The 26,855-nt window shown below is 41.8% G+C and overlaps 1 protein-coding gene across 2 annotated transcripts in view; it reads right to left on the bottom strand.

The window, feature by feature from the left end:
• The window catches only part of MRPS18C (mitochondrial ribosomal protein S18C), a 455,587-nt gene that overhangs the window by 73,516 nt on the left and 355,216 nt on the right, over positions 1–26,855 (bottom strand). For both annotated transcript variants that reach the window (XM_044059296.1, XM_044059297.1), the window contains exon 5: positions 11,200–11,259. In XM_044059296.1, coding sequence (XP_043915231.1) covers positions 11,200–11,259 — 60 coding nt within the window. The remainder of the gene's footprint in view (positions 1–11,199; positions 11,260–26,855) is intronic.

Genomic DNA, 26,855 nt, shown 5'->3' with positions numbered 1-26,855 from the left:
CCATGATGTCTCCAAAGGAGACATCCTCAGGGGGTGATCTCGGGGAGCCTTCCCCTTCATCCAAGTCTGTATCTTCTGTGAGACTCTCAGGGGAGTCTATGTGCCTCCTTTTGCACTTTGCCTTGTGGGGAATCTCCTCGGGGGGGGGGGCTGTCCGAGGAGTCCTCACGGGCTGTAACCTGTTCCACTGGAACTCCTAAAGGCGCCGAGGCAGGCTGCCCAGAGGGCCGGGTGAGGGGAGCCAGGACCAGATGAGGAGTGCAGGAGGGAGCCAAAGCCAGGACCGGAGGCCTGGAAGCACTCGACAGTGCCCTCTCCACCACAGCGAAAGCCGAGGGGGAGCCGCTCTCACATGGATCCGAGATCCGACTCCCACTCGGATCCGAAGCGGGGATCGGACCCGGCGCCGAGAACGTCGTATCCGAAGGACCAGTGTGCTCCGACCGGGACGGAGCCTAAAGCACACCAAATCCCTCGGATCCGAAGCTCAGGCAACGGCTCCGAGAGGTCGGATCCGACAGACTCGAGGGAATAGTCAGAGCCGACGTGCCCAGCACGGTCGGCTCCGACCTACCCCCGGATCCAACGTGGCTCGGCTCCGAGTCCGGAATGCGGGTCGGAGAAGGAGCTATAGGAGCGAAAAAAGGGGTCGAGCTCCCCCCCAGAGGGGGGTGGGGGAGGCAAGAGCACTCCCATCTGCATCTGGGCCTGGATGAATCTCCTCATCATCCGGTCCATATCCGCATCAGACATGCTAAAAGTGGACCTCGACGAGGCCACCGAGGCAGACCTGGAGTGTCGCCTTGATGACCTTAACGGGGACCGGATCACCTCCTCCTCGGGTCCCGGGGAGAAACAAGGGGATCGGATCCGAGGAGGAGGAGATAGAGAAGACTTGGACGGGGAAGCCCTCTTGGCGGGCGGGGCTGATGAAGAGTCCTCGGCCCGCCGCTTAAGGTGCTTCTCCCGCCGCTTCTCTTTCCTGGCCTCCCTATCCTCCGGAGCCGAAGCGGGAGGTTGAGTCCCGGTCGGAGGAAGAGAGGCAGGGGTGACTGCTACCGGGGGGGGTAGCAGGCACTGAAGCACCGGAGGCCGAAGCAGAGTCTGGGAGTAGAAGGCCCGCCAGAACTAGCTTCGACCTTCGATCCTTGAGTGCCCTGGGGTTGAACGCCACGCAAATCGAGCAACCCGAAGAGAGGTGTTCAACCCCAAGGTACCTAACGCACTGAGTGTGGCCATCAGCCGGTGAAAGCTTGTGACCACACTCGGTGCATTTCGAAAAAATTGCCTTAGGGGCCTCCGACATACTGTAGGAAAGCACACTCACTAGGCCCCTAATTCAGTCACACACACACGCTACGACCAGCAGGGGAGGGAGAACTATACTTAAATTAAAACAAGTATGTTATATATATAAAAAGGAGAAAGGGTAAACCTATCACACACACAACCAGTCACTCAGAAGAAAAAATACAAAAACTGTTTTCCTTACAAAACGCCAAGAGCTCTGAACCTAGCTGTTGCTTGAAGAGCGGCAAACTAGATCTGGGGTCAGTTAGGGCAGGCAGGGGATTATGGGTAAGGGGGAGGAGCTAGGAGCTCGGATCTATGCTATGTTAGAAGTTGCCGGCTCGGATCCGAGATCAGATCCGTATCTCACAGGTTGCTGACAAATGAAGTTCCTACTTCAGATCATGTGTTACAGAGTGCAGGGGGGGGGGGGGTTATCCTACCACCTTAACCACCCCAATGACCATACACAGTCTCTTAACCACCAAACTGTATTTTATAAACAAATGCTGCAAACCGAAGCACTGGCAGTGCATATCTCTTCAGTCTCCACAAAAACGTTGCCCAGGCCTTCATCTGGCTTCCTCAAATTAACAGTAAATCCACATGTCAACAATTTATACTCAACAACCTTAAAGATAAGCACACACCAGTACGAAATTCTTAAAAGTTAGAGGCACCCCATACATGGCAAAAGGTATGGGGGAGAAAGGACACCTCTAATGTGTGTCACAGGCACTTTTTCAGACACCCTTACTCACAACTTTAGTGGTAGCACTATATATCTTTTGCAACATTTGTATGGACCCAGCAGGGAATCCAAACTCATCAAATGCTCTGATTATATATTACAAATACTGCTGTTGCTGCACCAAAACTACCATCCCTGAACTTCAAATCATATCTTGGCTGGCAATTCCTCAGATACAGGTGTTTACGCACTTAGATGCCTAACACCTGTATCCAATAACGCCTATAAGCACCTCTTCAGCTGTTATCGATGCTACAATTAATGTTCCAGTTAATTTTGATATTTCTACAGTATCCAAGCTGTTAATTATTCAAGCAACTAACCATAGGCCTTGCCTTTACCTTGATATAGCTCATTAAAATATTTCCTAATCCTATCTACTAAGGATGTTTGAGCTAACTGCATTAAAATGCTGCTGCTGTAATGCCCTTTTATCAAAAAGTCTGTCTCGCTTTTATAATGTGAGAATTCCCCTTTTATATAGTTTTCTATGGCCCACTTTTTCAAAGCATTGTCTTTCAAACCTTTCTCCATCAGCCTACTGCCAATCTTTTTCATATTATATACATGTATGTGTGTGTGTGTGTGTGTGTGTGTGTGTGTGTGTACATATATATGTACATATATATATATATATATATATATATAAAATACACACACACACATATATGTATGCATACATACAATTTCCAAAGGCCTCCCTTTAAAAAAAAAAAAAAAAAGATGACAACCCTCCAGTACTTAGCAAGCAGATTTAGAAGACTCTTGGGGAAAATCTGGGGATGATTTAGCACTTAAATTGCATGGGTTCTGATCACATAATGTTCCATTTATAACAAAAATTGTCAAACCATGAAAAATCCATCTATTATCCACAACCGCTTTTCCCCATTTTTATATATGGGGTCAGGGTGTAATTAACAGTAACAATCATCTAGAGCTAAGGTTCACACCATCCGGTGGCTAGCCCTGCTGTGGCTGTTCTTCCATACCACACACTTATACGTACACTCACATCTAATGCCAATTTAGTGCGTCTAAACCACTTACTGCATCTCTTTGGAATGTGGGAGGAAACAGGAGCACCTGGAAGAAACCCATGCAAACACAGGGAGGACGTGCAGACTGCACACAGAAGGTACCCCAGCCAAGAATTGAACTGGGAACCTCCTGCTGTGAGGAAAAGTACAGTTGTGTACACTTACCATAAATGTAGATGTTAGAGTGTATTCACTGTTGCAGTCATTACATTTGGGTAATCCTGCTGGCAGGTTGCCCTCAGTCGGCCTGAATTCCAAAGTCTTGCGTCCTGCGTCGGCTGCTGTCGCCCCTTTCCTGATGTCAGGTCATTAGGGGTATAAAAGAAGCGGCCGACACCATTTTCTTCAGTTTTTCTTGCCCATTTTATATATATGAAACAATATGTACTAATATAAATTTTACCTTCATCTATAAGCAAATACACCACATAGGTTGTATAAATCAGAGAAGGAAAGATAGGATCCATAGAGAAAAGGGGGATGGTGGGTGGGTAACCTGGACTGCAACAGTGAATACACTTGAACATCTACATTTATGGTAAGTGTACACAACTGTACTATGTTCTTCGTGTTTCACTGTTGCAGTCATTACATTTGGGTACAGTCCCAAAGCTATGGTTGGGAGGCTGGAGCTAAACAGCATTAGGAGTGGCTACGAGTCCCTGTAGAACTGCAGTGGCAAAGCCTGCCCTGGATTTAGTGTAGAATGGCAGATAATGCTTTGTAAAGGTGTGCACTGAACTCCACAAGTAGCCGCCTCTAAAATGTCTCTGGTTGGAACTCCACTGAGAAAAGCTGATGAAGTGGCTGCAGCTCTGGTGGAATGTGGCCTAATGCCCTTAGGCACTGGCTTGCCATGGTGTGAATAGCATAAACAATTGCAGTGGCCTATCCACTTTGAGATAGTCTACTTTGAGATAGTCTTTCCTTGTGATCCTGCGGCATATGCCACTAGTAATTGCTCTGTCTTCCTGAAAGCTTTGGTCATGTCCAAGTAGAATCCAAGCTGTCTGTGTACGCCCAAAGAGTGCTGAATTCCCTCCCCCTTGTTCTGTGGATTTGGATAAAAAGTTGGCAGATGAATAGTTTGGTTAAGAGCCACACTGGACACTACTTTAGACATAAATGTTGGGTTTGTTCTCAGAGAGACCCTGTCTGGATAAAAAATGATAAAAGGCTCCACAGCCATGAGCACCTGTAGCTCTGAAACTCGTCTTGCAGAAGTAATTGCTAGGAGCAGAGCTGTTTTCCAAGATAAAAACTTTATATCAACAGTAGCAGCTGGTTCAAAAGGAGGCAGGGTGAGCTTTTCCAAGACATAGTTGAGGTCCCATGCAAGTATTGGTGATCTCCTTGGAGGCCTTAAATTTTTGGCTCCTCTGAGGAGTTGCTTTAATAAAGGGTGAGAAAAAAGTGGTGGCTCTGTATTGTAATGAGCCGAAATGGCAGAGGCATGACTTTTAATTGATGAAAAGGATAGGCCTTTGTCCAGCATCTCAGTTAAGTATTGCAAAATCTGAGGAATATTTGGTACAGTTGTATCAGTTCCTTGTGCCCGACTCCAAGCACAGAATCTCTTCCATTTTCCAGCATAAGACTTTCTTGTACTAGGCCTTCTGGCTTCCAGAATGACATCCATCACAGCTTTGCTGAGAGGTGTTTTTTCTATGACTACATTATCCGCCATGCTGCCAGGTGTAATGTTCTGAGTTGGCTGAGCAGGATCTGATTGTTTTGCTGGGACAGTAGATGAGGTAATTGAGGTAAGGTCCAAGCTGGGTAATGAGACAAGTTCCTTAGGATTGGATACCAGTACTGGTGGGGCCAGTCTGGGGCAATCAGTATCATCTTTGTTTTCTCCTGTCTGACCTTTAGGAGTACCTTGAGGAAGAGAGGCAGTGGAGGGAAGGCATATACTGATGGTTTTTCCAGCTGAAAGATAGGGCGTCCACTTTCCATGCTTGTCTGTGATAAGTCCTTGTGCAGAATCTTTTTAGTTGGTAGTTGTAAGGGGAGGCAAATAGGTCTATGTCCGGGCATCCCCATTTCCTTGTTATCATGCTGAAGACTTGTGGATCCAGCTGCCACTCGTGGGGATCCATGAGGTTTCTGCTTAGTCTGCCAGAGATTTCCCTTTCCTGGCAGGAATTGTGCCTACAAATGTACTTGGTAAGTCAAAGCTGTGTCCCACAATGTCATAGCTAGTCTGCAAAGGGGGTAAGAATGTGTGCCCCTCCCTGCTTGTTTATATACCACATGACCGTGGTGTTGTCCTTCTTTATCAGCAGTTGTCCCAGATGAAGTAGGTCCTTGAAGGCTGTCGGGGCATTTTGAACAGCTAGCATCTTTCTGATTGATATGTAGATGCATTTGGTTTGAGGTCCACGTGCCCTGAATGCATCTTCCTGTCATGTGGGCCCCTCAGGCATAATCTGATGCATCCGTTGTTAGTGTCTGCCTGGCTGGGGGAAATGTGAATGGCTGTCCCTTGTTCTGGTGACAAGCCTTTGCCCACCATTGAAACACCTATTGCAGGCAGGAAATGAGAGTAATCATTGTTTCCAGGCTGTGGCAATGTTGAGTCAAAACACTTTTTAGGTACCATTGAAGTTTCCTTATATGCAGTCTTCCATATAGAATTAGTAGGATGCAGGATGCCATAAAGCCCAAAGCCTGCAAAATTTTTCTTGCAGATAACTGGGCCTTTGTTGCCAACATTGTGAAATATGTAGTCAGTTGCCTTTGTCTGGCGTGAGATAAACCATCTGGGCAGTTGTATTCAAGCTTGCACCCAGGATTGTTATATCTTGAGAGGGTGCTAGTTTTCATTTCTTTTCGATGACTGTGTACCCTAGGCATGTTAGTAGTCTTTTCACAAATGCCAGATGTTGAAGAAGAATGTCCTTGTTCTCTGCTTGAATTAGACAGTCGTCCAAGTAAGGGTATATTTGTATGCCTCTTTGTGTGCAGAATGCAATTACTGGTGCCAGGCACATTGTAAAGTCCCTGGGTGGAGTACATAAGCCAAAGGGCAGTGCAGAGAATTGGTAATGTATTGAACCAGCCATGAATCTGAGGTGTCTTCTGCACGACTGTCTGATTGGAACATGCAGGTATGCCTCTTTTAGGTCTAAAGTCACAAGCCAAGCGTTCTTGCCCAGCATGGGCAGAAGCTGCTGCAAAGTCAACATTTTGAATTTTGGAATATCCAGGAATGTGTTCAGAATAGATAGGTCCAGTATTGGCCTCCAGGCCTTGTCTTTTCTGGGTACCAAGAACAGTCTTGAGTAAAATCCTTGCCCCCGCTCTTGCTCTGGTACTTGCTGAATGCCCCCATTTCCATGAGGGATGAAACCTGTTTTTGTGCCTCTGCCCGTTGATTTTTTGGCAGATCTGGCCAGCCGTTTGCCTTTGGCAGAGTATGGAAATGAAATTTGTAGCCTTGTGACACTATATTTAGAACCCATTTGTCCTGGGTTATAATGTGCCAATTTTGAGCAAAAAGTGCTAATTTTCCCCCTAAGGGTGCTGCCAGAAGATAAGTGCTTGGTGCAGGCAGGGGAAGTCATTGGGACTGCTTTCTGTATGTTTGTGCTTTATCTTCTCCAACTTTGGAGGTAGAAGCACCCCATTGTTTTGACCTATAAGAACCTTGTGCCTGGGATCTGCCCCTTTGAGGTCTGTCTGACACAGGAAAGGACCAATTTTTTGCATGCCAGTGTCTACTAAACCTAGGTGGCTGTACTTGTAAAAACTCTTAACAGTTTGCATAGATTTAGCTTTGTCTTCCATTTTCTTTAACACCTCTTCTGCCTTAGCACCAAACAAAGTATCATGCTGTAAAGGTGCATCTAATATTAACCTTAACATGATCAGGCAGATTTTGTTCCTTTACCCAAGCATGCCTCCTAATTACAGAACCCGTAACTGCGGCCCTGCAGGAGGCCTCCAAAGAATCAAAACCACATTGCAAAGTATGCTTTCTAGCTTGTTCAGCTGCATGCAATAAATTCTGCATTTCCTTGTTTTCAGCACATTCAGAATTTATCATTTTCTGTTTAAGCAATCCCATGAGATGTTGCTGATACTTGAGCATATTGGCCCTTATAGCCAAAGTTGCAGATGTGTAAACCTTTTTTCCCCATCTATCCAGTGCCCTTGAATCCCTGTCAGAGGGGGTTGGGTTTTTTGCTGTAGAGGCCTTAACTCCCTTGGGACCCTGTGAAATAGTTTCTGGGTCAGCAGCAGGGTTTTTAAAAAGAAATTTGTGCGAGTCAGGAACCCTATCTGTCAGGCTTAACAAGAGTTGGAGGTAAGGAGTCAGGGGTCAAACTAGACTCCGAAAACACATCTACAATGTCTAACACAGGGGGGATGGCTAGAGGACTGTGCTGTGGTAGTAAAAGGAAATCCCTGAGCCTCTTCTTTGAGTCTGAAAAATCTTGGCTTTCCCAGTGAAAATGCTCCCTCATGGTATGCAAGGTTTCCCCAAAGGAATAATCCTCAGGAGGGGATGCTGAAGGTATAGATTCTTCAGCATCAGAATCCTCATAGGGGGGTAAAGAATATCCCTGATCAGAACAGGAATAAGAAGAAATAGAAACCTGATCTGAAGATTCATAGTCAGTCTCTTGCCTAGGCCTCTTATCAGGAGGGGGATGGGAACCTCTGATCAAGGTAATCAGGTCTTCGGCCATCTTGATAATCTGTTTTTTGGGCATAGAGGCCTGAACATGTGGCTCTTGAGTTTGTTTCTTTGCTTTAGAAGCTGCTTTAGTCTTTGAGGCTGAAGTCGTTTTAATGTAAAGATGTTGTGGTCTGAATACACCCTCAGAAGCCGGTACCTGCTCAGTGGCTCCGGACCCATCTGAGGGATTAGCATCTGAGGCTCCAATACTTTGAGTATCTAGCGGCATGGCCGACTCCACGTGGGAGTCAGTAGCGGCCTGCGACTCTAAAGTAGCGGGTCTCAGGGGCTGCGAAAGGGCCTTACTGAGAACCAGCGAACCGGCGACTGGCTTAGGAGAAGCTTCGTCATTGGTTTTGAACCTCGGTTGTTTTTCTTCATCCTTTTCTTTGCATTTTTTGTAAACTCCGGTAGTCGGATGGCTATCCGATGACATTTTAGGATAATTAAACCTGCTACCAAAATAATTTAAAGCAAAAGAATACCGAAGCTTAATAGTGCGTTGGTTAAAACTAGCACAAAACCGACAACCAGAAACGTTGTGATCAGGGCCTAGGCAAGGAATATAGTAAGAATAAAAATCCTTATGAGGTATTTGCTTTCCACAAGTAATACAATTATTAACTTTTTCTGACATCGGTCTGGAGCAAGAAAAAAGTTTCCCCAACGGGGTACTTAGCTTTATTGAAGACTTCTGTTCTGAAACTCAAACATGAAAATTTCAGGAGTCGGCCGACCGGCCCTTGCAAACTGCTTCTGCTTCGGGCACCGCGCGGCAAGAAAGACTGAAGAAAATGGCGTTGGCCACTTCTTTTATACCCCTGACGTCAGGGAAGGGGCAACAGCAACAGACGCAGGACCCAAGACTTTGGAATTCAGGCCGGCTGAAGGCAACCTGCCAGCAGGATTACCCAAATGTAATGACTGCAACAGTGAAACACAAAGAACATCACCATCTACTTTGCCACCTTCAAACCAGGAAAAGCATTTAAAAATAGTGAGAACAGCAAGCATATGCCATTTCATCATTTTCTTGCAATCTATTCATGTCTGCTAAATCCATTTCTTTATATACTTCCTTGCAATGTGACAAGGCACAGAAATCTCATTCTACTCTAACTCAAATTCCATAAATGTATTCAAGTCCCCTGCCCAAATTATGCACTCTTCCTTGAAGGCCAAGCACTCCCATAAAGCGGTTATCAAAACTGGAGTTCAACCAGATAGAACATACACATTCACTAAAGCATGTCAGTCCAAAAGTCAAACTTTACACATTACAGATCTTCCAAATTTACCACTTTTCTAACCTTTTGGTGTACTTTACCCTTTCAGAATTATATAACAACCCTTCTACATCTTTCTGTACTATAGCCAGAGTAATAACAAAGTCTGAATTTGTGGAAAGTTAACTTGTAGTATTAGATCCATCTCCTGTATTAAAAAGAATACTGCTGGCTATACTTTTCATATGCAACCAAAATGTTTTCCTCTTAACTGACGAAATAAGCCTACTTATATTCCAGGACAAAACAATGTCTTATAACCAGAATCCACACATCAGTACACAGCATTGTTCAATTCCTCAATTTGCAACCAAACAAGTTAAAAAGCAGTCATGTTTACAGTGTTTAAATACCAAAATATGAAACCTTCCCAAGGAGGGGGCAAAAGCTTTTAAAATGGAGCCATGTAACATCACAACATACTAGGGTACTGATGCTGCTATCTATAGTTTCTGCCCACTCCCAAAGAATACAAACCATCTATATTTTTAAAGCTGCACAGGTGTTCATGTGCAGCTGATGTAATAAAAATGAGTTGACTCAGTCATGGCTTTTATCAGTGGAAGAACCTATTCTAGATAGCCGCTGGCTGCAGTCCTCAAACCTAACTGGCTACATACCATTTTGTTCAGAATTCAAACCACATTTTATTAATATATTTCCTAAGAGATAATTTGTTAGGTACAGCTATGCTGCTAGTTGTAGTATGTATATATACTAAATTCACCCCAAACATGGCCTCAAATCTCAAACTCTTTTCTGCATACACATCCAAAAAGATGCCTGCCAAAACAATCACAGGAGATTAAAATGTTCACTAGTATTTGAACACAATGAAGCTCTGTATTAGCCTGCTACTCATTCTCGACCCTGACCAACTTTGATGACTCAAGTAGGCATCCATTTATTGTGACAGCATGAGCCCTTGAAGAGCCACCATCACTTTAGCTTAAAGATGAGGCACAACTCCACCTCCCCTATGGAATGTGAATGAGATAACAGAAGTCACCCACTTTCCAAGAAAGAAGCACATTCTGTGGTCCATTACAGAAGTAGAGTATGGCCTCTTCCAGAGGCTCCAGAGATTGACTGGTCTGCTAAGCAGACTTAAAAAGGGATGGCCTAAAATTTCAGTCATACAAGACCACATCCAGAACGTACCATTCACAGAATACAAAATTGCATTAATCTGCTTGAGCCTCTTTAATATAATCGATTGTAATGAATTACACAGTTCAGCCTCCAAATTTCTGCCACTTTACATTATGGGAAGCAGTGTAATCATAAGATTTTATCTGAATCTTAACTCTTTTGCCAAGTAATCCTTCCAGACAACCCATTATGAAGTCTTTTGACTTAAGTGAAATGCTCAGCCGATCTTTTATATAGCTCGAGTCATATGCCACAGTCATATTGTATATAAAATGGAAAGAGCAAAAGGTTAAGATAGTCACCAAGTACTGCAAACATATGTATACTGAATTTAACACAGAATTAAATGAACCACTGGGCCAACTTACAGTAGCTATACACAAGTTTATCTAGAGCACAACTTGATGCTAAAACATCAAAGCAGCATTTGCCAACACCTAAGTCAGTCAGTAGATCTTTACTCTGAGCATTGTCCAATAAACAGGATGTGGGGTACAACATCCCCATGTTGGGGAGGAGGCCCACTCTCCAAGCAATGCAACTCCAAGGTGAGTTAAAGTGCTTAAAGACAGGGAATTCTTAACACACCCGCATTACATCAAAGTGAAGTCCGGCTGTGCAAACGCTACTTTTGACAGACTGATTTCAATGCATCTCTGTCAGGGAACATAACATTTCAAAAGTAACTCCTGAATGCTGTTACCAAGCTTTTTGGCATGTCTGTATCAGACAGTCAGATGTATACTTACCTACTTTATAATTTACAGATCTATTCTTCCTGAGAAACATTGCATTACTGTGAAGATGTCAGAGGACCAGATACAAAATTGCTAACAAAGTGATAAAGTGAAGTCCACATCACTGCAGACAGTGTGGCACTGGAAACCAGTAATAATGATGAAACATGGTAGAAGCCAGTTTGCCAAGGAGAAAAACTAAATACAAAGGCCTGCATCACTAGAAAAGAATGATATCAACAGCTTAAATGCTCACCTAACTGTTGTGCCTTTTTAATTGCCTTTGAGATTTCCCTTTGTTTCTTTTCACACAAACCTGCAACAAAAAAATTAAAACAGTATCAAGTCGCTGACACCTTGAAATCTGTTTAAAACATTAAATGTAGTAAGTTTTAAATGCCTTAAATTCTTGCATTTCAGACACACATAAGATCATGTACAACAGAAAATTAAATAAACCATGGCAAACTGTTTTCATTTTCATGCGTTACATACAAGTTTTCTTTAACAATCATTTGCTCCAAAATTACATAAATTGTTCAGTTTCTGACCTCTCTTAAACTTCACTCATCCTGAATGTTCTGCATGTGTTGTTTCCACAGATTCCATTTATTTCAATGTGGTATAAAGATCCCACCTGCAGTTCTTTTCTCAATTATAATATTCAGTATTTTAATTACAGATGGTTTAAAAGTTGCATTCCATTTCCTAGTAAATGCTTTTTATTGGCAGCCAACAGCTTTAAACTTAGTAAGGCCTTACCATGTCTAGTCAATTATGATCATACATTCCACATCGAAAGAATAATTTCCTTATTTACAACCATGGGCTCCCCTAACATTTCTGAAATAGTACTATGCAGGGATTTTCAAAATCTGCCAACCCAATACAATATCAAAAAACTTTCTCAGTTGCCTCCATTTCATCATACATCCAGCTTTTATCTATCAGAGGAAAAAAAATTCTCTACTTGGGGTATGAAAATACAAATGCCAAGGACCTTAAAGCAAAAATCCTAAACCTTCTGGACTTTACTGCATACTTGGGAGGCATACAAATGTTGTCCCATTTTTCTTTTTTATATTTTCCCCCATTCTCTTTCCAATCTTTTCTAACTTCCTCTGACGGATTCTTAGTTATGCACTGGCATATTCTTAGTTAACATGCAATATTTTATATGACCTACTAATTATTCTTTTTTTTTTTTTTTAACAGCAACTTCTCTTCTACATTCAAACTCTACCACAGCTGCTCTTTAAATTTCCCTTATATTCTCCGACTATAATTTGCTATCAATCCCTGGTGGGGAAGGCAGTCTCTATAACCTGCAATCCAAACGTCTACTTGGCCTCATCTAACATTACCACCTTTCCCTCTACAGTTATTTTCTCCCAGTACCTTTGTTATTTTCCCAGTTTTCTGCAGTAATTCCAAACTCCCTCAATACCTTAAGCGTCCAGATTTGTACAGAATGTTCAGATTTTTGCCCCATATATTTGGTCCGTTTCTCATAAAATGTTACATTTCCTGTCAACTCATTGAGGATTGAAGTTATTAAGCATACATTTGAGTTTCAGATTTCATATCCTTCAGAAAGTGCAAGCAAACAATTTCTGTTTTTCTAGCAACTTTGCAACTTTATAACAGCATACCTAAAATCTGTCCCTACTGTTTGGATTTTGACTTCCTGTTATTGTTAAGTTTTATCCACATTTCTTGTGCCAAGAGGTTGAGAGACATGCCCCTCTTGCCCGTTTTCTATAACCCTATTTGAAGTCATTCCTACCATCTAAATTATCTGTTCATGTCAGGTAATCTTGAATCTTGTTCTGTTGGGAGGTTCAACTTATCCCACTTAAAACCTGCCCTCTTCTCCTCCCAAACACATTCTTTCAGCTCTTTATAAATGGTCCACAACTCTTCTGCAATGCCCGATCTATATGTAAAACTAAAAGGACTACAAACGTTTTCACTATTTTTAACTAACGATTCACATCCATTATCAAGAGCTCCAGATTCAGTTTTTATATTATCTTTTGTTTAGTCTGCTCCCACATGTACTTAGTTGCATAACAGAATCCTTTTTAATACATACAAATACTTATGTCCTCATAATATTGCTGAACCTTTTCATGTGTGGGTACATAGTTTACCACTACCATGTTTTAATTTCATTTTATTTTCAGGATATAAAATAAATGAAGGAATTAGAATGTTCCACAACATCGAAATAACCTTTTCTGGCTTTATCAAGTACTAAATATAATTTGTGATTATAGCTTGCTTTTCTTGATTACTATGCCAATTATATTGCTGAATGTGTGAGTCCCTTATTTTCTTTGTCAATTGTTCTCTATATAAAATAAATAGTGAAGGGGAAAGTGGCCTATACAGTAGGGCTGCATGATACTGGTTTGTAGTATAATTTTGCACTCTGAAGTTAAGACATATCTGACAACAAAAACATTTTATTTTAATTTTTTTGAGAGATTCTCACTGGCTGTCACTGTACTAGATTTCTTTCGCCTGGTGCACCTCTGGTGAGCTGGCTCTAAGGCAATAGAGATGGGGAGAGAGAATGAGAGGAGCTGGCGATCTTCCACTGTGTTGGACTTTATTAGACAACATTCCCCAGGGTGTTTCTTAGTGGCAGAAGTGGATGGATAGGAACAGCTGCAGTACGTCTACTGGTTTGTAACCTCTCTCTTTTTCTGAATGTCTGGCTTGTCAGCTAAGAGGACTAGTTAGAAGACAGCAGCTGCTGTCCCTTCACTGGTTAGGAATGAGTTTTGCCCTGGACAGTAGATTTTAAAACCATTTATTTTGTTAATTTTTAGCTGTTACCTCAATTAAATTAGTTCCACGAGCCTGGTTTCCTTTTAAATAGTAAAATATTGGTTTCTCGTGTTCTTTCCAAAAGTGTCAGGTCCAACTGTGCTTCCTGGGCTGTGAATTATGGTTTCCCTTATAACCCCTAGCTACCAACAGTCTTGCCTATCTACAGCTGCTAGTTGCCTTAGCCTGAAGGCCACCACTGGTGCCTCACAGTGTCAGAGTAGTATCTTAACCCCATTTGAAAGAGCTCACTACAGTCTTTCAGCAGATTTTCTGTATGTATTACCTCTTAAGTTGACCAAAGAAGACACCTTCCCCAACCCTAGGTCCTCGAGTTATGAGTAGTAGTGGGTTAACTCCTGGACTGTGCTGAGTCTCTTCAGCATTCCCCCTGCTGCAATGTGATCACCTAAGGCCTTGCCAATAAATTGGCTTTGAGATCTGGCAGGCTCAAGCAGCTCCTGCCTAAGCATAAGCCCAGAGGCCATTGCAGCGGTTTCACTCATCTCATGGCTTGGATTTAGGAAGAAAGACCATATTTCCCTTCATGGTAAATTCTTTATGAAGGTGGGGGTTCCATTGCAAACTTTTGGTTAAAACGCGTAGGATTAGTTCTGAACTTCTTGACTGGTTGAAACTCTCTCAGTTAGAAGGATTCTCACTGGCCTATACCTTGTCCGTTTTGGCTACCTAGCCATTTACAATTGGTTAATTCTTTGGCAAACGCTACTGGATGGATAAAGGCAGCAGGACTCCTTTCACTGGTTCATACCTTATTTGCAATCTTTCTCCTTGACCCATTTCTCACTGGCTGACTTCATCAAAATGGATTGTGCAAGTAGGGCTGTTTAGTGATTTTAGCCTTGTGTTACTTAAATGCATTTTTTTTTAAATCACTGGTTCATTCATTTAAACTGTACAAGCTATTGCATCATTTCAATTTGTTCTATAATAAATTATGTTATGTCATTTTTTCTCTAAGTTAAAGTTTCTGATCTTTTGCCAAATTGGTCTGAAGTAGTCTTGCTTAACAGACAAAAGCAAAGTGCATACAGACTACTGGTACATTTCACAGACAGCAGCTTTTATTTGACTTTTTGCTTCAATATTCCAGTTACTCAAGTACTAGAGGTATATTAGTTACTTTATGTGGTCTCTTGCAAAATGAAAACAAACCTTCTGCTCAGCAGTGTACAATAATCCGTTCAAAAATTCAATTAGCAAACATTCCAGAAGCAAGTACATAGTATACTACTTTTCTCTACCTTAAAACTTTTTCAGACACTTACATTTTGTGACCAGTCTTTTTCAAGCAGTTCTGAGCACCCAAACAGGATATTCTGTTACTTGCAAAACAATTCTAAAGAGATCACTGCATTCCAAGAGGGTTCATCCACTCCCTTTCCTGGATCCACATTAGCAACTTAACTAAAGAATTTAGGCAAGATGTTCTGGTACAACCCTGCCTTGAAGAGACCAAAACCCTACACTCTCCTCATTTTGCAATGTGGCTGCTGTCAGGTATTCAATATTTTCCTTTGTAACTGACAAATACTCCACTAATGACTTAAGGATACCCAGAATACATTTCTTGCGCTCATTAGTAATGCCAGCATCATCATGCAAACCATCCTTCAATTCCCCAGCACTGAATGTTCAACATCAAAACGTCCTTTTCTTGCTTTGTTAAACACAAATGAATGCATGCCAGTAAAATTAACTTTTCTACATTACCATACCAATTGGTGGGGTGAGAGGGAGAGAAGGTGAGGGGGAGGGGGAGTGCGGAAGAGGGAATGAGAGAGGGACAGAAAGAAGGTGAGGGGGAGGTGGGAGTGCAGTAGAGGGAAGGAGAGAGGGCTAGGGAGAAGATGAGAGGGAGAGGGGCAGAAAAAGGGGGAGAGAGACAGGAGAAGGGGGAGAGACTGAAATATGGAAAGAAAGGGGGAAAGAGCATGAGAGTGAGACAGGGGGAGAGGGAGAAAGAGGGGGAGAGCAAGAGAGAACACTCCTGCTTTGTTTCTCTGTTCAACTAGAGCTTGTTGGAGAGGAAACTGGCCACCTTAATTCTTGACTCCAGCCCTTCGTAAATCTTCTTTATTAAAAATCAAGTGCAAAGTTTTTTTTTTTTTTTTTTAGCTAATTCTTTGTTATAATTATATCTTCATCTTGTAAAGTATGCTTTCTTATTCTAAAATGTGTAGTCTCTAGCTACTTCAGTGGACCTACAGTTATTAAATTTAATAAACTGTTTACTGTATGCTGAGCAACTCTGCAATTACTTCTTTGCTCCATGTCATTCGGCCCTACCTTCTGATGATGCAGTAAAGATACAGTTTAATAAAATCTGCTGCAGACTACAGAAAACTTGGCAACCCCTACAAAGTAACCAGAATACAGCACAGTTAGACAAAAAAAAAAAATCAGTAAACAGTTATATTCAAGTGAAAGGGTAACAAAAGACAGAACAGCATAAAATTATTAGCGAGGTGTACAGTGCTTGGAATACAGTGTAATAGAATAGATTTAAAGCCAATAATTGTCTACCGTTTGATTGATCCCTTTTAGTGAGAAAACTACAGATGTGTGAATCAAATCACCTCAACGACAGCCAAACTATACAGTGAGTTTGTATGCTATATTGCAAGGAATTTGTGCTGGAAAGAAAACACTTGGAATAATTTAAGCATCTTGGCAGGCTACTACTTACCATAGTGTGATAGGCCAGCTGTTTACTACAGTGTGACATCTGTTATAACACTTTATGCTAACTACAACTTTACTAGGAATTTGGTGCTATAATTATATTCCAAAATCAGGTAAAAGAAACCTGATAAGTGCTGGGGCTTTACCCTCCATTTAAAAAGCTATTAAATAAAACATTCCAGATATTTCACTTCTTCCCTTCCCAACTTCCAAACTTCCACAGGAATGCAGCATGTTCCTAAAGACATGATTCATAATTTTATCTATATTGTGCATATATATTTTTTTAAAAACAGCATTTCTTGCTTTAATGTGTTTGTGTGATAGGGTGGGCTGTGTCACGTTATAATTTTAGCATTTAAATACATGATTGCTCTTAATTATTTGAAACACTGAAGGACTTGATGTCTGAAAGCTTTGATATTTTGTTATTGTGAATAAACGGTTTGCGTTGTGAATAGTGCTTTGCTGTTTACTTGTTTATCTATTTTTGCTACACTTCACTTAACCAATCTGCTCATCTTGGATATTTTGGATTCTTTTACCTCTTTCCCATATCTCACTCGCTATTTCTAACCCATTTTTAAGCTCAATTTTCACTTCATCTCACTCATAAGCCATCCCTTCTAAAGAAATTTCTGTCTTCCATGAGACTCCAATCATTTCCATTACTCATGCCTTCGAATTCTTATTTTTAACAGTTAGAGACTGTCTAATTTTACTACATTATCCTGCATCTTTACATTATGATTTTTATTACTGCATGATCTGAAATGGTTACTGGATGTATATCAAAGCTTTCATCTAGTCTAGTCCAGTTACTTTACTTTGGTGAATATGTAAATTCTGTTCAATTTCCATGAATTCACATATCCCACATCCCATATCAAATAATCTAATTTCTGCCAAAATCTGCCCTCTTTTGTTCCATCTTCCATTAAGTCACACTATTACAGCCTCACTACTGCCAATCAAGTTCCTGTCTCCACCCATAAATAACATTTCCTGATGAAAGCTGATTATTTCTCCCATTATTTTTTTATGGTCCATAACAGTTTTTGGTGCAATATAAATATATGCCAATGTAATCATCCTCCCTTACTATCACAAATCTGCCATTATTCTTTCACCTCTAATCACTAATTTAGCCCTGTCTGCAATCAGGATTTCTCGCCAAATCCCAAACACACATAAAAGACACCTTCAAAGTAGCATTTCTCAACAAAACTGAAACTGAAGTTGTACCTCACACAGACTTACTTAGTGTCATAATAGATGATCAACTGAAATTTGATCTTCATATTCAAAAGTGCATAAAAACACACCAAAAACAGAGCATGCTCTATAGATCAAAAAGATTCCTTACTAACTCCTCAAGAGTTACTCTAGCCAATAAATACCTCCTTCCTTCACTACTATATGCTTCATCCATTTTCACCAACATTCAGATCTCCCTAAGATCAAAACTTGAGCTTTGCTATAATAAAGTAGCTAGATTCACAGCCAGTCATACAACTCCCACCACTGCTCAGCCCTCAGATATTTCAACTAGTTACTACACTAGCTCAAGTTCAACCAACTCCTCCTTGCTCATAACATGGTATACAAATCCTCATCCTGCCCAGCAACCAGCACCATTCTTAACCATTGCCTCCCTAATCGTCCTCTTCGCTCATCTGAGAAACACCTCCTTGAAATCCATAAACTAAAAGAATCTGTTGGTCACTGCCTATATTCCTACTCAGTAGCAAAGGTCTGGAATACAGAATATTAGAGCAATGTCATGTAGTCACATACTCAAAACAATCTCTAGAGATTTCTCATTAACCCCTAGCTCTGTACATGTCTTACGCCAGGGTGACTACCCATTACTCATTCCTTCTCTTCCTTTCTCTCCCATCTCTTCCTTCCTTCTCCCCTTTCCTCCTTTCTGTTATTAGCCAAAGTACCAGTTACTTTTGCAGTAGTGCTCTTCTCTAACTCAGTTTCCTAATCTTCCCTCCAACTGCAAAATCTCTTTCCTTTCTCTTAGTCTTTTGCCCATATTTAAAATGCTTACTATCTTTACCATTGGTTATCACTATCGATTGTACTTTACTAGGTGTTCAACAGCCTATGACTTTTGCTCAGTATTCACTGTATGATTTTTTGATCTGACTTTATTCATCCTGTATGTCGATTCTACTATTTCTTACTGCAATTCATGTGATAATATTACGCAATTTATTAACTGAACTATGTAAGTTGCAGCTTTTCTCCCTGGACCTCCATTGAAAACAGGATTCGTGCTCAGGACTTTCTCGGTAAAATGCCAAATAAAGAAATAAACCAATCAATATTACTCCCCATTTCCATAGTCCTTGACATTCTGCTGAATGGCCATCCTTAAATCCTGTCAAATTCACAATCAAATGCTACTCTTGTACCACTCCTATTTGCATCCTACATTTCTTAATATAATTCAACACTCAGCATTTTGGCTGCAATTGTAAGGTCAATATGAGAGTAGCCATTATGACAAAAGGCTATTACTCCCACCTATTATATATACATAACGGTTGTTTTGAACGTTTTCCAACATTTGGCTTACATGCACATACTAATCTTTGGCAGGCTGACCTTTTAAGTAGTTGCTTCTTCTAATCCATTTGAACTTATGCCACATGTGAAGACTTTTTGCCTCAATTTAAAAAAAAATACAAAAAAATAAATTTTCAAAGGGTCTAATATTACATTATTGAAGTTTCAAAACTTCGAATTTGATATGGTCGACACCATATAATCGAAGTCTTGAAACATCGAAAATGTAATAAAACACAACCTACAAAAACAAACCATTTAAATACTCTAAGCAGGTGGCAAGCCACCCTGCACCCCCCACTACTTAAATATACCAAGTCGGAGATTGCACTACAGTGCAGAAAAGGGAAATCTTCCCTTTCCACGCTGTACGGATATCTCCGTTAGAAGATTCGAAGTGTCAAGACTTCGATGGTGTCGACGATATCAGATTCGAAGTTTTGAAATTTCGATCTTCTGATATAGACCCTTTTCAGAGCCCTCATCCTCTTTTAAAATGGAACACACAAAACTACGTACGCTTTCAACAAATTAAGTTTATTCTCAGACAGAAGCAGTTGCTCCCTAAATCGATAGCAGCACACGTATGTTCTACCTCATCTAAAATTAAGGCTAACCTTGTTTGAGAGCATGTTACATGGACTGCCATCTGTTTTCATTATCTCTATTCTCCCCACAGATGTGAGAAAACCGCTTGCATGCTTTCAGTAAGCATTTTTAGCCCAAAGAAAAAAATATACTTCCTATATTAAATTGTGCACTGGTCTATTTATGACACATATAGCTTAATGGGAAAGCTGAAAGAATTATCCCAACTAAGATAAACCTCACAAGAACAAGCAGAATCAAAAGGAATGAAGGTGGTCATCTTGCAACTTTACAACACAGGAAAACTCTGCTGCAGTAATTAGGCTTCTTGTAGGCTCAAATAATAACAGGCAAAAGGCTGAAACAAACTGCCTACTTCCTCTAATCACTAATGTCTGAAAGTAAACAAAGTACAGGAAATCCACAAGGTTATTGTTACTCAGGGAGTAAACGCACCGCACACCAAACACAATCCAGTAACAATTAAAATAATAATACCAAGGTGTCGGGATAAACAAAGGCTGTAACTTTATAAAAAGTCATTCACTAGGAGCCAGTATCTTCCTTAAGACCTCACTTTATTCGAACAGGAAAGTACAGTTTTGTACCTACCATAAATGTAGATGTTCGAGTGTATACACTGCTGCAGTCATTACACTTGGTTATCCTGCCATCAGGCGGTTCCCCAGCCGGCCTGAGTTCCAAAGTCTTGGTCCGGCGTCGGTTGCTGTTGCCTCCTCCCTGACGTCAGTGCGACAGGGGTATATAAGATGCAGCCAACGCCATTTTCTTCAGTTTTTCTTGCCCCAGATGTCAGGTGCCCCCAAAAAGGTAGGCCATTCAAATTGCTAATAAAACATACATAAGAAAAGCAATCAACAACATTCAGTTACCAGCAAATACTCCCCATAGGTAGTAAAGGGGGGGGAAGACATAGGTACGTACCAGCAAGTAAGAGGGGGAGGGAGGGAAGGTAACCTGGACTGCAGCAGTGTATTCACTCAACATCTACATTTATGGTAGGTACAAAACTGTACTACGTTCATCGTGTTACACTGCAGCAGTCATTACACTTGGGTAGAATCCCAAAGCTGAGGTAGGGTGGCTGGTTCTATAAGGTGTTAGGGGTGGCTATAAGGCCCCGCAGCACTACAGTGGCAAAGCCAGCTCTGGATTTAGAGTATAGAGGCAGACGGTAATGCTTGGTGAAGGTATGTACAGAACTCCAAGTTGCTGCTTCCAAAATATCTTTGGTAGGTACTCCTCTGAGGTAGGCGGTTGAAGTGGCTGTTGCCCTGGTGGAGTGAGATCTAATGCTGTTAGGTACAGGTTTCCCATGGTGTGTGTAGCAGAAACGTATACAGTGTCCAATCCATTTTGAAATTGTCTGTTTTGAAATGGCTTTTCCCTGTGCTCCTGCAGCATATGCTACCAATAATTGCTCAGATTTTCTGAAAGTTTTGGTTTTGTCCAAGTAGAAGCGTAACTGCCTGTGTATGTTCAAAGAATGCAGTAGTCTCTCCCCTTTATTCTGTGGATTTGGATAAAAAGTTGGCAAGTGAATAGTTTGGTTTAGAGCCACACATGATACCACCTTTGGCATAAACGTAGAGTTAAGTTCTTAAAGACACCCTGTCTTGGTGGAAAATTATGAAAGGTTCCACTGCCATTAGTGCCTATAATTCTGAAACTCTTCATGCTGATGTTATTGCCAGGAGCAGAGCAGTTTTGCAAGAGACATATTTTAAATCTGCTGTGTTAGCTGGCTCAAAAGGAGGCAAAGTTAATTTTTCCAACACGAAGTTGAGGTCCCAAGTTGGAGTAGGTGCTCTACTGGGCGGTCTTATGTTTTTAGCCCCTCTGAGGTACTGTTTTAGCAAAGGATTAGAGAAAATTGGTGGATCTGTGTTGTAATGAGCAGAGATGGCAGAGGCGTGGATATTGATGGATGAAAAGGAGAAGCCCTTGTCCAGCATCTCAGTTAAATATTGTAGTATCTGAGGAATATTTGGGACAAGAGGGTCAAAGCTGTGAGCCTGGTTCCAGGCACAGAATCTCTTCCATTTATCCGAATAGGCTTTCCTGGTACTAGGCCTTCTGGCCTCCAGAATGACATCCATAACAGCTTTGGAGAGAGGCACTGCTTGCTTGACTAAAGAATCTTCCATGCAGCTAGATTTAAAGTCTTGAGCTGGCTGTGAAGTATCTGATTGTTGTGTTGAGTCAGCAGATGTGGGATTTGAGGCAAAATCCAGTGTGGTCCTTGTGCTAAGTTCTTTAAGATTGGGTACCAGTGCTGGCGTGGCCAGTCTGGTGCAATCAGGATCATCTTTGGCTCTTCTTGCCTGGCTTTTACGAGTACCTTTGGAAGGAGAGGTAGTGGTGGGAAAGCATATACTTGCAGATTTCTCCAGCTGAATGAGAGGGCATCCACTTTCCATGCTTGTGGATGGTAAGTCCTTGTGCAGAATTTCTGTAGCTGGCAGTTCATTGGGGATGCAAACAGATCTATGGTCTGGGCTCCACCATTTCTGTGTTATCATTCTGAATATTTGTGGATTCAATTCCCATTCGTGGGGATCCATGATGTTTCTTCTTAAGTCATCTGCCAGTATGTTTTTCTCTCCTGGCAGAAATTGTGCTTGCAGATGAACTTGGTAGTTTAGAGCTGTGTTCCACAAGGTCATGGCTTGTCTGCAGAGGGGATAAGAGTGAGTGCCCCCTTGCTTGTTTATGTACCACATAAAACTGTGGTGTTGTCTCTGTCTGTAGTAGTAGTAGTCCTGGATGCAACAGGTCCTTGAAGGCTATAAGGGCATTTTGTACAGCCAGCGTCTCTGATTGATGTGAAGATGCCTTTGTTCTGCAGGCCACTTGCCCTGAATACATTCTCCTGTCATGTGTGCACCCCAGGCGTAATCCGATGCATCTGTTGTCAGTGTTGGCCTGGCTGTGGGTTGAGTAAAAGGCTGTCCCTTGTTGAGGTGACAAGCTTGAGCCCACCATCGAAACTTCTGTTGAAGGCAAGAAATTAGTGGTATAACTGTTTCCAAACTTTGACAGTGTTGTGACCACACATTCTTTAGGTACCATTGTAGTTTCTTCATATGCAGTCTGGCATATGGAATTAGTAGTATGCAAGATGCCATGTAACCAAAGGCCTGCAGAATTTTTCTTGCAGGGAATTGGGTTCTTGTTGCCATCAACTGAAAATATTGAGTCAGTTGTCCTTGCTTGTCGGACATGAGATAAGCCATCTGGGCCGTTGTATTCAAGCTGGCACTCAGGAATATTCTCTTGAGAGAGCACTAGTTTTGATTTCTTTTTGTTTACTGTGTACACTAGGCAACTTAATAACTTTTTTACAAATGCCAGATGCTTTAGAAGAATGTCCTTGCTCTCTGCTTGAATCAGGCAGTCGTCCAGGTACGGATAAATTTGAATTCCTTTCTGTCTGCAAAATGCAATTACTGGTGCCAGGCACTTTGTGAAGACCCTGAGTGCAGTAAATAAGCCAAAGGGCAGAGCAGAGAATTGATAATGCATTGAACCAGCTATGAATCTGAGGTATCTTCTGCAGTTTTGTCTGATAGGGACATGCAGGTATGCCTCCTTGAGGTCCAAGGTTACGAGCCAAGCTTTCTTGCCCAGCATGGGAAGAAGCTGCTGTAGTGTCAACATTTTGAATTTCGGAACATCCAGGTACGTGCTTAGAGAAGAAAGATCCAGAATGGGCCTTCGGGCTTTGTCCTTTCTGGGAACCAGAAAGAGTCTTGAGTAAAATCCTTGTCCTTGCTCCTGTGGTGGTACCTTTTGGATAGCTCTCATGTCCATGAGTGCTGTTATTTGTTTTTGAGCCTCTGCCCATTGATTTGGTGGCAGATTTGGCATTTCTTTTAACCTTGGCAGTGTGAGAAAGTGGAACCTGTAACCTTGAGATACAATGTTGAGAACCCATTTGTCTTTGGTGATCATATGCCAATTGTGATAGAAAAGTGGCAGTTTTCCTCCCAAGGGGGCTGCCAAGAGAGAGCTGTTTGGCAGCTGTGGTGGGAAGTCATTGGAGCTGCTTTTTATATGGTTGGGGCCGGTCTTCTTCTTTCTGGCCTGATGCACCCCATTGTCGTGGCCTGTAAGGACCTTGTGGTTGACCTCTACCTCTTGGATGTCTGTATCTGCCCCTTTGAGGTCTGTCTGTAGCTGGAAAGGACCAATTCTTTGTTGGCCAATTTCTGCTAAATCGAGGAGGCTGAACCTGTAAGAAATCCTTCACGGTTTGCATAGATTTTGCCTTATCCTCCATTTTCTTTAATACCTCTTCTGCCTTAACTCCAAATAACTCCTGCTGCAAAAGTGCATCCAATAGTTTTGCTTTAACATGATCTGGTAACGTATGTTCTTTTAACCAAGCATGTATTCTAATGACAGAACCTGTAACTACTGCTCTACAGGAGGCCTCTAAAGAATCAAAGCTACACTGCAAAGTATGTTTTCCCACTTGTTCAGCTGCATGCAATAAATCCTGCATTTCCTTTAAATTAGGAGGATCTGAATCTGGAAGCATTTTTTGTTTCAACTGAGACATCAAAATTTGCTGATATTTTAGCATGTGAAACTGGCAATTTAAGGCCCTCCTTGCTAAAGTTGCAGACGTATATACTTTCTTCCCCCATCTGTCTAATGCTCTGGAATCTGTCAGAGGGGACTGGATTCTTTGCTGATGAGGCCTTAACCCCTTTGGGTCCCTGAGAAATAGTTTCAGGGTCAGCAACAGGGATTTTATAAAGGAATTTGTGTGAGTCAGGGACTCTGTAGTATCTATCAGGCTTAACTGGGACTGGAGGTAAAGAATCAGGATTTAAACTGGATTCAGTATACACATCATCCATAATATCTAGCACTGGCGGAATGGCAAGGGGTCTGTGTTGAGGTAATAAAAGAAAGTCTCTGAGCCTTTTCTTGGATTCTGAGTAATCCTGGCCTTCCCAATGGAAATGCTCCCTCATGGTTTGTAAGGTTTTCCCCAAAGGAGTAGTCCTCAGGCGGAGAGGCTGATGGAACTGATTCCTCAGCATCAGAATCCTCATAAGGGGGTAAGGAATATCCTAGGTCTGAGGATGAATCTGAAGAGATGGACACCTAGTCGAATAAGTCATAGTCTGCATCCTGTCTAGGCCTTTTATCAGGAGGGGGATGGGACCCCCTGATCAGAGTGATTAGGTCTTCGGCCATTTTGAGCATTTGTTTCTTAAGCATAGAGGCCTGTCCTGAAGAATGCTGTATTTGTTTCTTTGTTTTTAAAGGAAGCTTAGACTTCGCAGAAGGTATAATGCTTAACTGAGTAGGTCTGAAAACACCCTCTGAAGCTGCGGGTTGCTCAGCTACTCCGGATCCCTCTGAAGGGATAGTTTCGGTAGGCTGAAAGTCTTGTGCGTCCAAAGGCCCAGCCAACTCCACGTGGGAGTCAGTGGCGGCCTGTGGTTCTATAGAAGTGGTCGTCAGGGGCTGCGAAGGCACCTCGCTGAAAACCAGAGAACCAGCAACTGGCCTAGAAGAGGCTTCGTCATCAGTTTTGGGCCTCGAATGCCTATCCTTGTCTTTGCGCTTTTTATGTATTCCGGTCATCGGAAGTTCCGACGGCATGGTGTAATTGAATTTTCTGCCAAAATAATGTCGGGCAAAATCAAACCGACGTTTAATAGTGCGCTTGTTAAACCTAGCGCAAAACCAACAACCAGTGACGTCCTGGTCTGGGCCTAGGCATGGGATACAATAAAAATGGAAATCCTTATGAGGTATTTGCTTCCCACAAGAAATACAGTTATTAACTTTTACTGAAATAGGTCTGAGGCAAGAAAAAGTTTCCCCAACGGGGTACATGGCTTTGTAGAAGACTTTGGTTCTGGATTCGGAATGAAAATCTCAAGAGTCGGCTGACCGGCACTTGCGAACTGCTTTTGCTTTGGGCACCTCGTGGCAAGAAAGATTGAAGAAAATGGCTTCGGCTGCATCTTATATACCCCTGTTGCACTGACGTCAGGGAGGAGGCGACAGCAACCGAAGCTGGACCAAGACTTTGGAACTCAGGCCAGCTGGGGAACAGTCTGACAGCAGGATAACCAAGTGTAATGACTGCAGCAATGTAACACGATGAACATCAGTGGTAAGCGCTTTCACCCTGATAGGGCTTCTTCAGACCATATACAAACAAGTACAGCTATACATCATTATAAATAGAAAAAGGCGCCAAAAAAACTCTAATTAAAGTGACAGCTTACTACACATATTATAAATAACACATTAATGCATCGGTATACCAGTTCATTAAAACATCGTAAGTATCTAAAAACAATATTAAAACTTTACCGATGTCTCATAACACCCCCCCCCCCCAAAAAAAAATTCATCATGTACATGTCAATAAAAATATAAACATTTTCTATATGTGAACTCAGTGCCTGAGGGTACTATAAAAAGGGACAAAAAGAATGACACTACTATCTCAGCCCTCCAGGATTTAAGGGCTTCAGTGGCATCTTGTCATTCAAACCAAGGATGGTATCAACCCTCAACTTAATAATCCACTTCGCTTCTTGCGTCTCAGTTCTATTCCTTATATCCCCTCCTCTAAAACTACAGGGGATGACTTCTATAGCTCTAAAACTAAATTCATGAGTATTATCAGTACAACTGATGTGTCTAGATAGAGCGTTGACAGTGACTCTAATCCTAATTTGATAGAGATGTTTCCTAATTCTATCTCTTAGCCTTCTGTCCGTTTTTCCAACATAGAACGCCCTGCATGCTGAACAGGATGCAAGGTATACCACATGTTCAGACATACAACTGGCGGTAACTCTAAATTCATACTTAATGCCATTATTGGGATGTATGAAGGTAATACTGGGATCAATATACCTGCAAAAAATTACATCGATTGCATGGTAATGTCCCTAACTGCTCATAACTATTTCTACTTTGTTTGGGACGACACAATAACATCTTCAAATTGGGTTTCCTCTTGTATACAAACTGTGGGGTTTCCCCTATTACCTCTCTAATATCAGGGTCCACTGTCAGCACCTCCCAGTGGGCTCTAATTACATCCTTAATATTCCCTACATGCTGGGTATAGAACAATGGGACTCTAATCTCAACACCTCGGTTAGGTGTAGCTACCATCTCATGCTGAACACTATTTGC

The sequence above is a fragment of the Protopterus annectens genome, chromosome 17.part0 (genome assembly GCF_019279795.1).
Source record: "Protopterus annectens isolate FY-2018-M chromosome 17.part0, PAN1.0, whole genome shotgun sequence".
NCBI lineage: Eukaryota > Metazoa > Chordata > Ceratodontiformes > Protopteridae > Protopterus > Protopterus annectens.
This window is presented reverse-complemented; position numbering and strand designations above follow the sequence as displayed.